Source organism: Amphiura filiformis, chromosome 2 (assembly GCF_039555335.1).
Source record: "Amphiura filiformis chromosome 2, Afil_fr2py, whole genome shotgun sequence".
NCBI classification, from domain to species: domain Eukaryota; kingdom Metazoa; phylum Echinodermata; class Ophiuroidea; order Amphilepidida; family Amphiuridae; genus Amphiura; species Amphiura filiformis.
This window is the reverse complement of record NC_092629.1, coordinates 24963061-24976419: the sequence shown is the minus strand read 5'-3', so window position 1 is coordinate 24976419 and position 13359 is coordinate 24963061. Positions and strand designations below refer to the sequence as shown.

Here is a 13359-nt window from a genome sequence, read left to right as displayed (position 1 = left end):
CAATTTATCGTGATGAATTTGCTGTGTAAAAGTTGATATCATATTAGTTGCTCACCGTATACCATGTTAACTGTAATCGATCATCTTAATCGACTATATTGATTTGTTTTCGTCGATAACTCTATGTACTTTGACTCATTTATGTATCATGCGTCCTTTTTGCTATAACCGCGACCTTTTAAATCGTGTCAGCAAAGGTGTGATCAACAACTGTTTTGCTAAAGGATCGCTTTTTAAAAATCTTTATGAAGTAAATGTTCGTGGTTGTCGTGGCGGAACTCATAAAAAACGTATAATTAGACAGGTTATTAAAGCCAGAAAGGACGTTTACCCTGCAAGTAACTTTGTAAGAACTGTTAACAAAAGCAATCTTCGTCATATTCCATTACTTCCATCCACTCAACTCAGCAAGAATTCTTGCACCAGATTTGCAACATGGAACACACAATCAATGAAAAACAAAGCAACTCATGTTTGCGATCTCATTATCTCAGAAAGACTTGATATACTTGCTGTAACGGAAGCGTGGCTTACTGGAGATCACCGTGACAACCACGCCCTTGCAGATATCAAAGTCACCTTACCAGGTTATGAAGTCCACTGTGCCCCAGAACTGCTCGTCGGGGCGGAGGCATATGTATCATCCATCGGAAGGAATTCCAGGTCAAAGAGTACACTGCTGCAAACTTTCAGTCGTTTGAGATTGTGGATCTCCTGATAACTTCAACAAATCAATCTTCCTTCCGCTTACTGACAGTTTACCGTCCACATCGCTCAAAGGTTAATCCAATATCAATGAAGCAATTCTTCAGTGACTTTTCCTTACTACTGGAGGACTTATCTGTTTATCCAGGAAAGTTCGCTGTCGTCGTCGGTGACTTTAACATCCACGTTGACGATTTAAATGATACTGATGCTTCTACTATGCTTAACATTTTGGCGTCGGCGGATCTTGTGCAACACGTTAAAGAAAGCACTCACAAGCATGGTCATACGCTTGACCTAATTATTTCGCGACAGTGCGATAATTTAGTCAGTGATCCTATTACCGTGATTCGTGGTCTTAGATCTGACCATTATGCTGTCTGCTGTGCCATATATGTTTCAAGACCTCAGCTTAGTAAACTTGTCATTAGATCTCGTAAGCTTCGCGATATTAACAGAGATGATATGCAAAATGATATCAAATCATCTTGTTTGTTTGATGATGCTGAAGATCGTGATCCATCTATATAACTCCGTGCTGCGTGTAGCATTAGATAAACATGCTCCTGAGTGTGAGCGAGAAATATCCCTGCGTCCTCATGCGCCTTGGTACGACGAAAGTCTCCGTGGGTCAAAAAGAGAGAAACGTCGTCTGGAGAGGAAATGGTTCAAGTCTGGTCTTACTATCGATAAAGACATTTTCCATTCCTTCTGCTCTGACTATCGCACTTCGCTTGAGTCTGCAAAAAGAGTATACTACAACACCAAGCTCACGAGTTGCAATCAGCGTGAACTTTTCCGCACTGTTGACAAACTCGCCACTGCTAAGTCAGCCAAAATGCTACCAGATTCTTGCTCTCTAGACGATCTCACAACGCAATTCCAAGATTTCTTTGATTCCAAGGTGGACAACATTCACTCGCAGCTTGTCAGCACTGATCCTGGAACATTGTCTGTCGATATATCGGATTCCTGCAAAACTGAGCTTGTAAAGTTTTGTAAGGTTACTGATGACGAAGTTCGCAAGATCATCATGCAGTCTTCAAAAACATCTTGCACCCTTGATCCCATTCCGACATGGCTTCTTGCAGAGATGCTTGATTCGCTCTTACCTGCCATCACCGAAATTATTAATGAGTCGTTCTCTCGTGGCGAAATCCCTGCTGAGCTGAAATCTGCGCTGATCTCGCCTCTGATGAAAAAGCCTACGCTAGATCGGAATGTGTTGACGAACTATCGTCCAATATCCAACTTGCCTTTTTTGCATAAGATCTTGGAACGTGCTGCTGTTTTTCAACTTCAACAATATCTATCTGACAATGACATGCACGCAAAAGCTCAATCTGCGTATCGACAGTTCCACAGCACCGAGACAGCTCTTATCCGGGTCACAAATGACATCCTTCGTGCCGTAGATCAACATAGTGAAGTCATCTTGGTGCTGTTGGATCTGTCGGCGGCTTTTGATACGATAGATCATCATGCACTCCTTCGTCGTTTACAGAATCGCTTCGGCATCTGTGGCCTGGCATTGAAGTGGCTTCAATCCTACTTTCATGAGCGTCGACAGTCAGTTCTGATTGATGGCACCCAATCTAACCCCAGACCCGTGACGCGTGGCGCACCACAAGGATCGGTGTTTGGTCCTCTTGCATTTACAATGTACATATCACCTATAGAGGAAATTGTCAACGCCCATAACCTTCAATGCATGATCTATGCTGACGACACACAAGTATATATCACCTTTAATCCTTGTGAATCGGACACTGTCATACCCATCGTCGAACGCTGTGTTAAGGATGTTAAGTGCTGGATGGTGAAAAACATGCTCATGCTGAGATTCTTCACCTCAATTCTCGTTTTGTTCCGTCTGCACCGATTTCTTCTCTTCATATTAGCGACGTCGACGTTTCAATATCATCTTCTGCACGGAACCTCGGCGTTGTTATCGACACCAACATGACCATGGCTAAGCATGTCAACAGCATTTGCAAGAGTGCGTCGTTCGCGTTGTACAAAATTGGAAGATTGCGGAGCTTTCTCGATCAGCCATCCACTGAGAAGTTGGTACACGCATTCATCACATCGCGGTTAGATAATTGCAATTCATTGTTATACGGTCTTCCCATTTCAGAAGTTGATAAATTACAGAGGATTCAAAACGCTGCGGCCCGGTTGGTTACTCGAGTAAAAGGTCGCTGTCACATGAAACCTGTGTTGCGCCAACTCCACTGGCTGCCTGTCAAGAAGAGAATCATATTCAAAATTCTTCTCATTACCTTCAAGGCTATTCATGGGTTAGCACCTGATTACATCAAGGAAATCATTGTCATTCGAAAGCCAACTCGCCTTCTTCGCTCATCATCTGAATTGCTTCTGCAGCCTCCGCCAACTATCGCGCTCAAGACTGCTTCATACGGTTACCGCTCATTCTCTTCAGCCGCACCATCTCTTTGGAATCAACTACCATCATTCATTCGCAGTTCGCAATCTGTCGACCAATTCCAGACCAGCTTGAAAACCCATCTGTTCACGCTTCCTGATTAATGTATATTGTTCCACCATGATATTGTTTATTTTGTTATTATATTGTGTTGAATTGACCCTGCCCATTTTTCCATCATAGGGAGTAAATTGATGTTGCATTTACTGAGAGTGATTGTGCTGGTAACCTCTCCTCTCCAGGGTATTTCTACGTCTCACCGGTGCCGGTCACTTACTTTTGTTCCGTCGTGCAATTTTAACCCAGCCCAAATTGTTGGGAGTAGGTTGCTGTTGCGCCTACTAACCATTTCCATCCTACAACCATGGCCAAAATGTGTTGGGACACTTATGGAAAACGTACACTATAGTATGACCTTATTTCCGTTATTATTAACGTGATAAAGTGGAGGTTTCTTTGGTGTCAAGCCTAAACACTTTCCTAACACCCCAACCCTCCCCTTCCCCACCAATCAATGTTGGGTGCCACAAGGCTCGTGTGACCAAAAAGTCGAATTCAACATTGATCGGGGGAGTGGGGGCTTATTTACATTACCCTATCAAACCGTCCCAACACTTATGGCCAGCATTGTCTCTAAGGTACAAAAAATCAAATTTTAAAATGTGTGTTTTGGCCCATATCTCCTCAACCATAGCTTGGATTTTCATCAAATTTTACATGAAAACGGAGAAACTATTTATCTTTTCGCTTATAGAAAAATTATTGCATTTTCCTCATGTGATTTAGGGATACGGTCACGTTTTATACGCAATATCCATAGGGCCTGCACTTTGGCTCGACATTTGAAAGGGGCGTGAATTCATTTTTGGATACGCCCTATTATAATTAGGTAATACTCGACTCACACACATTCCCTATATTAATATGTATATACATGTACCACATGTAGTCAATCTGTCTGCTTTATCTGTATTGTGCCCTTCTTAAGCAAATACGGTAGTTAAACACGATTTCATCAAACATTATAACAATAGCTCTTTTACAGTGTGCAATCATCCCGGGCAATAATTGGGCAATAATAGAGGATGTGCGTGAAATTATTGATTGGCTCCATACAAAGGAATTGAACCGGTGTCCTTCACCGTAATCATGGCACAATGCAGTGCATTCAATCAAACGTTGTCGTCAACCTATTTGATCGTATTTGTGCATTTGTTATGTGTGTGAGACGAGCTGTCGCGGTAGATTGCAATAGCTTGTAATCATGCTTTTGTTGAATGAATTTGAGTACTCCGCCATATTGGGCTATTCCAGGAAATAGATGCACACCCCCTATAGAGGAGTTCGGATATCCGGACTTTTTGTCCAGTCGTGATTGTTGGAAATCCAGACTTTTAAAGTGCCCAAAGGCAAAAAAATCCGGCAGAAAAATAGTTCAAAATCAAAAATCCGCAATTTGAGAGCGCATTTTCAGCATTTCCGTGATTTTAACTGCATTTGATTGGATTTCCAAGCTTTTTCCAGTAACATTTGCAACTGGAATTCCAGTAGTTTTCAGAAAGCAGACATGGAAATCCGGACATTTCTTAGATTGAAAAGTTACTCCTCTATAGGGGGTGTGCACCTATTTTCTGGAATAGCCCATTTACGGTATGATACGTCATAATCTAGGTGATTATTTGCATTGGATATCTTGAATACGCTGGTGAGGTTGTGTAATAATCGGATTAATGCTATAACAGTAGGTGAATACAAGTTTTGAATATATCGCGTCGCAAAGCCCCAGTGATCCCAGCGAAAGTGAAAAAAAAAAATCAAATTGTTACTTTTATAAAATATTTTAATAAAAAAATTGGCACAAAACCCAAGAAAACGGCAGTATTGACGAAGTTGAAGCCCCATTCAAATACATGTAGCTAATTTATATATACTGTCAGTATATAAATTACAGATTCACGAAAATGCATTATTTTTGTCTTAAATAGGCCTACACGGCTTAGGGCTGAACCACTAGCAGAAGACACCAAGTTGATGTTTTATGACCTTTGACATTCTTTTGTGGCGAGTGACATGGTCAGTTCAATTTACGCCGAGTGTCCTTGACAGGTTTAACTCTGCTTCGGTGGTCATGAAAGAATTCAAAAGATAACCTCTGCCCCAACAATCCCAAGCAATTGTCTGAAACTGCTCTTCGGATGATCGTCAAATGATGATAGTCATATAATGACCAAAAGATTATTACTGACTATATCATTGAAGACTGAGTTCCGCAGTCTTGTACAAAATCTGAATTTTGATGATTTTTACGATCGTCCGGATGAAAAAAATCACTGAATGGGCCGTTAGTTCCCTCCTCTCCTTACACTGGCAATATGGATCAAAGAAAAATAAAGAAAAAAATAAAGAAAACAAGAAGAAAAAAAGACAAAGAAAAGAAACAATAAAAGAAAAACAAATATGAAAAGTTCGAACAATATTTGGTTTATAAAATTAATGTGACCGTGATGAGGCTCGAACTCACCACCTTCCGATTTAAAGTTCGAAGCGCTAGTGTACCAAATTCTGATGCCTTACCAAGTGAGCTGTGCTCCTGAGATACGAAATAAAAATAAAATAATACACTGTATACCTGCTTGTGTCGGTAATTGATTTGCTCAAATTCCATAATGGTACAGTGCAACAGAGCAAAAATGCCCAAAATTTAAAAGCTATATAATTTATGACCACTATACACTACACATAAAAATACTAATACAAGGGAATTTCAACGTAAGAATCCAAACAATTAAGTACCAACATGCACAGCTTTGTCCTTATATCACATTTGGGTTTTAACACTCCATAATGCTACAGCTACAGGGAGCACAGTACTTTGACAATGGAGTGAAAGAATATTATTATTGATTAGGCGCGGATTTTAAAAGTACAGCTCCTATGCGTGTATAGCAAAAAATTGGAATAGAATGTTTGGAATCATGTAACTAAAGTACTAAATGCATTCTGCAAAATGCGCTCTGACCAATTTATAAAGCATTTCATTAGCTTTAATTTGACATATTGTTTGACATATTTGGAATTATGGTAAATCATTAAATAAAATATTTATTAATTAATCAATTATGTCAATTAATTAAAATTTAATGCAAATATGCATATTTTCTCTGACAGAATTGTAGGATTTGACAAGAGCCATCTTTCTTGTAAGTTTGATTCTTATAACATACCGGTATCGTATTGCGTCCCGTTATAGTTGTAGAAAAAAAAATACGCGTGCAGGACACACATACGCACACACCCCCACACACACCCCCACCCAGAGGATCGTACCGTTTTACAATCTTATAACATTCATTGGCGCTAGTAGTGGTAAATTTCAATTTTCTTTGCTTTACCTCACTTGTTCTGCTCAAAATTAAAAGGGGACATATCTAGCTGACAGTAAAAGCTTACATTTTATGGAAATTATGTTTAACTATTTGCTTAAACAGCACAAAACAGATAAAGCAGACAAATTTACTATACATAGGCCTATACATGTATGGTATCATGCCAGGGACTGTTTAAGAATATAACATTAGATTTATGATATTTACTTCGAGGACTGTTATTTATCAAAAATGTGAAAATATCAAATTTTAATAATTTGTCATAAAATTTGTATTATATCGTGAATTTCAAACAATGAAATTTATTTGTTATCAGAAAGACATTCTTCGTATTCAGAATGCAATTCGATATGTCTGATGTGCTCTCATGTCCCACAAAAAATACTATCGAAACGCTCAAAACGCTCATTCCAGATCCATTAATTTGGTTAATTTTCTTTTCTTGTTTTCTTTCTTTATTTTTCTTTGATTTATATTGCCAGGGTAAGGAGAGGGAACTAAAGGCCCATTCAGTGATTTTTTGATTTGGCTGATTTTGTACCTTTCGTCATTGTCATAGATGTGCTAACATAGCTTTCTAGTGCAGTGGTTCAGCCGAAAACCGTGTGTCTATTAAGACAAAAAATAATGCATTTACGTGAGTCTGTAATTTATATACCGGTACTGACAGTATATAAATTAGCTACATGTATTTGAATGGGGCTTCAACTTCGTCAATACTGTCGTTTTCATGTTTTGTTTTTTTGCCATTTGTTTTTCATCAAAAAAATTTATAAACGTAACAATTTGATTTTTTTTTTCACTTTCGCTGGGATCACTGAATGGGACTTTATAGCGCGGATTATATTATTCAAAACTTGTTTTTACCTACTGCTATATAGTATTAATCCGATTATTACATAACTTTGCCAGCGTATTCAAGACATAGGTTATGTAGGGATAAACTGTACATGGGTATAGAAGCCCTGCATGCTTTTATCGATTGGCTCCAAACAAAGGATTTGAACCGGTGTCCTTCACCGTAATCACGGCGCAGGAGCCTACAGTCCATTCAATCAAATGTTGTCAGTGTGCGAGCACACCACCTCAATGCCTTCGGCAAAATATTTCCCTAAGTTCAGGTGTGCCATTTGCGCATGCGCGAAAGTAGTTTGATTGACAGATTTCACCTCTGACCTCGATCAGCTGTTTTTGCGACAGTCATAACACTGACAAAAGTATCCAGTTGCGAAAATCGAATTATTTGCCTCATTTTAGCGACGTGCTTGGACTAGTTTGCAATAGTAATATTAGTATTCAATTCACTGAATATTTAGAGAAGCAAATGACATGATGGATAAGGACAGTTTAAGGCCACGGACATCGAATATACCACGAAAACTAGCTCGTTCACGTAGCGCTTTCGTTGTCCCACTGGCCTACTACACGTAGATTGCCTGGCGATCGGAGTGTTATCGTCAGAGCACCTCGGACTACACGAAAACATGACGAGATTTGTCCCATTCACCACTGCATCACACAGATCTGTTGTTCATGCACTGTCATGACTGTACATTCATGATCATTGCAATACAGTGTATGTCGTGTATGTGTATACCGTTCTCCTGGCTGAGTATGTTGGGTGTGTTGTTTGTACCTCGACTCTGCAAGGTGAGTTTCTTTTTATACTCATTAATTTTTTTAATGCACAAGTAAAACTAAACGACACAACATTAATTTTAACTGGCAGTGAGGATTCGCTATAGTATAGACGAATCCAACGAGCCAAGTCATGGTCAGGATTTGGTCGGCCATTAGGCCAAGTAAAATAAAAAACATGTTTCACGTCCGGGTTTTCGAAAAAAAAGGAGGAAGAGGGGTCTTTTCATTTTCTATTTTTTATCACAAAATTGGTGTAAATAGCCATACTTAGAGCTCAGTGTTTTAGCGTATACAATAATGCCTGGAAAAAGGAGGAGAGTTACACCCCCTCAAATGATCACAAAACCTTCCTAACGTGTTTCTTGTATCTTAACAAGGCTATAGAAAGCATCCTAACTTCCTAGACATATATTTTGAAAAGTTATAACCGAATTTCAAAAATAAAAACATATTTGAAGAAACCTCAAAAAGGAAGCGGGAGGGACGTGAAACATGTTTATTTTTTTATTTGGCCTTATTAGGGTCCCTGCATGCACCAAACAGGTGTTGTGAGTGCCCAATTGGGTGGATTAAACCCGCTTAAAATTTGATGTGAGATTCTTTTGTGTTGTAAACTGTCATCATTCTTTTGTCTGTGTGTAACACGGGTGGTAGAATGCAGTTTAAAATATCCTTCAAGGGCGCATCATTTCACATTTTAGGTGAGATAGTTTGGTCCCCGTCGCGGCTATGGCTGCCATTAAGGTGCAGGAATGCGTGAAATTTGATTCGTCTATAGGAAAATATGATTTTGACTTCATCTTCAGTCTCAATCCCAACCCACAGCAAGTGAGCAAACATAAAGTCTTGATTTTTGCAGAGTATGTAGGCCTACTATATGTTTACAAAGCAATCGTGTAAAAACAGAATTTTGAAAAATATTCAGGGCTTTCCCCTTAGCAAATGTTACAATGGCTTTAATTACAATGTCATACTGTATTGTCTTTCCAGAAACTGGCACACGAAAGGTCCATTCTGCAAGGCATATCTTCCATAAATCTGAACTATAAACACACGCTGAAGCAAAGCACCTGCAACCGAACAGCACAGCTTTCCTTATTGAGGAGGATGTAAGTAATTTCATTTACAAAGTTGTAGCCAAGGGGTGCAGCACACCACACAAAATGCCAATACCTTATTCCTATGTGTTCCTATATTTAATTCTCAGGCACGACAGGTATATATGAAATGAAAGTGCCCTCTGACAAAAAATAAAAGAGAAAATCAGAAGGGCAAAAGAAAAGAAAAGGGACAAGGAACCCTTTTCTACCGAAATTAACCTGATCATGACCGAAAATAGTGTAAAATACGAAATTTTTGCGTGCTACGTCCCAATTAAGCCTTTTTTAGAAGCAAAGACATACAACCTCTCTATGTATAATTGTATGATGCAACTTTTTTTGCAATGCAGAGTTTTTTTGTGTACCACCTAAGTTTTATTTTGCCCTCCTTACTAAAAAAGATGGCTATGCCCATGAAACTATGCACGACTAGTAGACTTAGTAAATTACAGATTAGTGCTTTAAATCTGTCTCCGCTCTCACAGTTCATAAAAAAAATTAAAATTGCAAAATGATTGCAAGTGACTACTTTTGACTTTATGACCTTTGACCTCACACCTATTGAAATAGCATATCATGACTCTGCTACAATAATTTATCATTTTGGAAGGAAAATCTAAAAATTTAAAAAGATAGTACATTAAGGCTTTAAGGAGTACTACACCCTGGCCAATTTTGTGCTTATTTTTTGCATTTTTCATAAAAATTATAGCACATTGGTGACAAGTAAGATATGTATAGGGGCAAGGACTCCCAACTACTGTACTGAAAATTCAGCAACTCAAAGCAAGTAGTTATTGATTTTTTGATCAAATATTGGTTTTCCCTCATTTTTGACTGTAACTCCACAACTGTTGTCTGTGCTGATATAAAATTTCCAGTGCAGTAGTTGTAGTCCTTGCCCCTATAATATACATATCTTACTTGTCCCCAATGCCCTATAATTTTTGAGAAAAATGCACAAATAGGCACAAAATTGGGCAGGTGTAGTACTATAAAAACACACAAACAGCCTAGATACCATAATCCTGATAATAATGTGTAATAATTAATCATTGGCTATTATTTTATTTTATTCCAATTTCCAGGTGCAGCAGTACTACTGAGGATACTGGTTTCGTGAAAGACAAAGAGGATGATGGTTTGGAAGTCAACAGCTGGCATCTGTTATCTGTCGCATCACTCGCTAGCCGTACTATAGGGCTTTTTAAACACACTATATCCGAGAACTGCTAAAACCCACTAACCGCTCCACCCAAAAGGGGGAATTAGCAGTCTGGGTTTAGCAGTTCTCTGGATATAGCCAGGTTTTACGATATAGCATGGTTTTGGACCACCACAGTCAAAAGGCCGTAGTAGGGCTATCACTCGCATGCATTGAAAACTTTCCCAACATTATGTCAACAATTAAATTTTTGAAGAAAATCTTTTCTGGAGGGTGAACATTTGATGAGAACTTAAATACTTGCATAGTAATTTATGTGGTGCATAAACTAACTAGTAAATGTTTGCTCCAATTATTAAAATAATAAGGACCTCAACAAATGACTCTGACATCATGTGATGTAATCGTAATGCATAGTTCCTTACAGGCTGTAAAAGTTATATGGAATTATTGGAAATGTTCTAGGCACTTTTCTTTGGTTTGCCTCAAATTCAGCAGTGACGTCAATGTCTTTTCATGGCTGCGCCACACGAACCACCCTTTTTTGCTACACATTAACTATACGCACACGATTCAATACGGCGCCCACCAAAATATGCACCTACGTCACTACTGAACTTGAGGGGAACCAATGTATAGCCAAGGTTCCCTAGTCCAAAAATACGGATCGCTAGTCCGAAAAAATAGGAAATGGTTCACAAGTCCAAAAATAAATAAGGTTTACAAGACCTTAGCAATGGAAAATCTGCAGCCATTAGGACTAGCGACCATTTTTTTCTTGGACTAGTGACATTTATGACTAGCGCACCTTAGGATTAGCGGATGCAGGATAGAGTAATTGTAGACCAAATTGTTTAGTAGCTGCTACTGGTTTACCTTCATCCCCGTAAATATGATGAGTATCCAGTCCACTAATCAAGGGTTTAGGACCAGAAGGCCTAACTGCAATAGCTGCCCCATAGACATTTTGATAATTTATCTAAAATATGACACTTGGCAGCTATTGCAGATAAGGCCTCGTTAATGTCTGTTATTTATTAAATAAATAAAAGAAGACCCTACATGTAAACCCTTAACATAAAACTAAAATAAAAGAAGGTCCTACATGTAAACCCTTGACTTATAAATGCTTTTAAAGGAGTGTAAGTGTTCATAGTTTATTATTGGCAGACACTGTTTCTTTCATGAAAGCTGTGACTGTGCATCAATGCATTCACACCCAAAGCCTTCAGGAAAGACTAGCCGATGTCAGTCAATGCTACAATGTAGTCTTTTGTGAAGGCACCATATTAACACACAAGTTGGACTCGAATTTCAGTCAGGGCCATTGCCTGCAGTTTTTCAGTTTTGGCCTTTGTGCCCCTGATCTTTGTTAACTTCAAGGTGTTCTTCATTCCTCTTGACAAGTGGTGCCAAATGGCCTTGACAAAGGGCCCCCCAAATGAAGGTCTGAACAAAAGCCTTCTCAAAAGACTAGTGGCTGCCAATAGACTGTAAATAAATGGTCTTTTTGCACTCATTATCTCATACTTCATTACTAAATGTATTTTTACACCTATTTCTCTGGTACATAATTATTAGAAAGACAAGAGTTCATGAAATAAACAAAAATGCATGGTGAATATGTAGCTTTGATCATTGTTTTAATTTATTTTGAGATCTGTAAGGAAGTGAAAAAATAAAAGCACTATTTTTTTCATTAAAAAGTATGAAGAAGGAAGTCCAACAAACCAAAACAGTTGAACACACCTACTTACTAGATAATAAATGATGGGGATTTTTTACTACATGTATCCTCTATTGTGTGATGGAAGATATCCAATAAAAGTCTGCACAAAAAAGTAACACAGCTGAAATATGCCTATAAGTTCAGAACTAGTAATCGTTTCCACAATATTTCTACATAGAAAGAAGGATGATTTATTTACGCTCATTTTGATACCCCATTTGTGAAATGTCGTTCAATACTGATAACACAGTACATAGTGCTTTTAAAGAAAAACCACAAATTTAAAAGTTGCCATTTGCAGCAATCAATGGTTTCAATCAATGACTTCATATCAATACAAATAACCGCAACTTTCAATTCGGGTATTTTTCTTTAAAAACACTGCTGTGTTGTTATTATTGAACGAGATTGGACTAATGGGGTATCAAAATGCGCGTAAATAAATCATCCTTCTTTCTATGTTGAAATATTGTGAACACAATTATTAGTTCAAACGCTACAGGCATGTTTATAACAGCTGCGTTACTTTTTGTGCAGTCTTTATTTTATAATACAATTCAGCATATTCCCTCTAAGTGATTGTGATCTGGGACAAATCCAAAATTGGATCTAATCTATTAGAAATATTCAATCTAGAATTCAATCTTATTTGATTTTTAATCTAAAAAACATTTGGATGGATTTAAAAAAATCTAATTTGAATACATCTAATTTGATTTTAATCTAAGGGGTTAAAAATCAATCTAAGCAATTTTAATCCCATATATTAAAATTGAATTAGATTGAATTCTAATCTATTGGATTGAATATTTCTAATAGATCTTAATAAATTTTCACACATTCTGTTACACCTAATTTATGAGTCCCGACTTTCAACACAAGTATTGTTCTTCAATTAGTGAGATTGAAGTGCGTTTCTGAATCCGGTCATTATTTCAGTCCTTTTTAATATTTCATTTGTTCCATGACTTCCATCTGCCTCCGCTGCAAAATGTGACATGAAATGGGTCACAGTGGCATTGGTTAATGGTGTCTGGCAGTTGGTTGTTACTTGTACAGTGTAGCTCTGACCTTTTAGTAGGCCTGAAAAAGAAAAAGAGGATTTTAGAAAATTTGTCAGGGTAAAGCTGGGACAGTGGCACAATCCCCGCATGGGGCTGTTACAGCGGCTTGGTTTGAAATCCTTG

The 13359-nt window shown here is 38.1% G+C and overlaps 1 protein-coding gene and 1 long non-coding RNA gene across 2 annotated transcripts; both read left to right on the top strand.

The window, feature by feature from the left end:
- Positions 1-2667: 2667 nt before the first annotated feature.
- On the top strand, positions 2668-3255 carry LOC140139319 (uncharacterized). Its single transcript, XM_072161102.1, has one exon. It carries the CDS (start codon positions 2668-2670, stop codon positions 3253-3255), a length of 588 nt encoding a protein of 195 aa, XP_072017203.1.
- Positions 3256-7725: 4470 nt separating this feature from the next.
- LOC140146017 (uncharacterized) lies at positions 7726-12065 on the top strand. Its single transcript, XR_011858174.1, has 3 exons — positions 7726-8187; positions 9169-9287; positions 10367-12065. It is a non-coding gene; the product is annotated as an uncharacterized lncRNA (long non-coding RNA).
- Positions 12066-13359: the final 1294 nt, after the last annotated feature.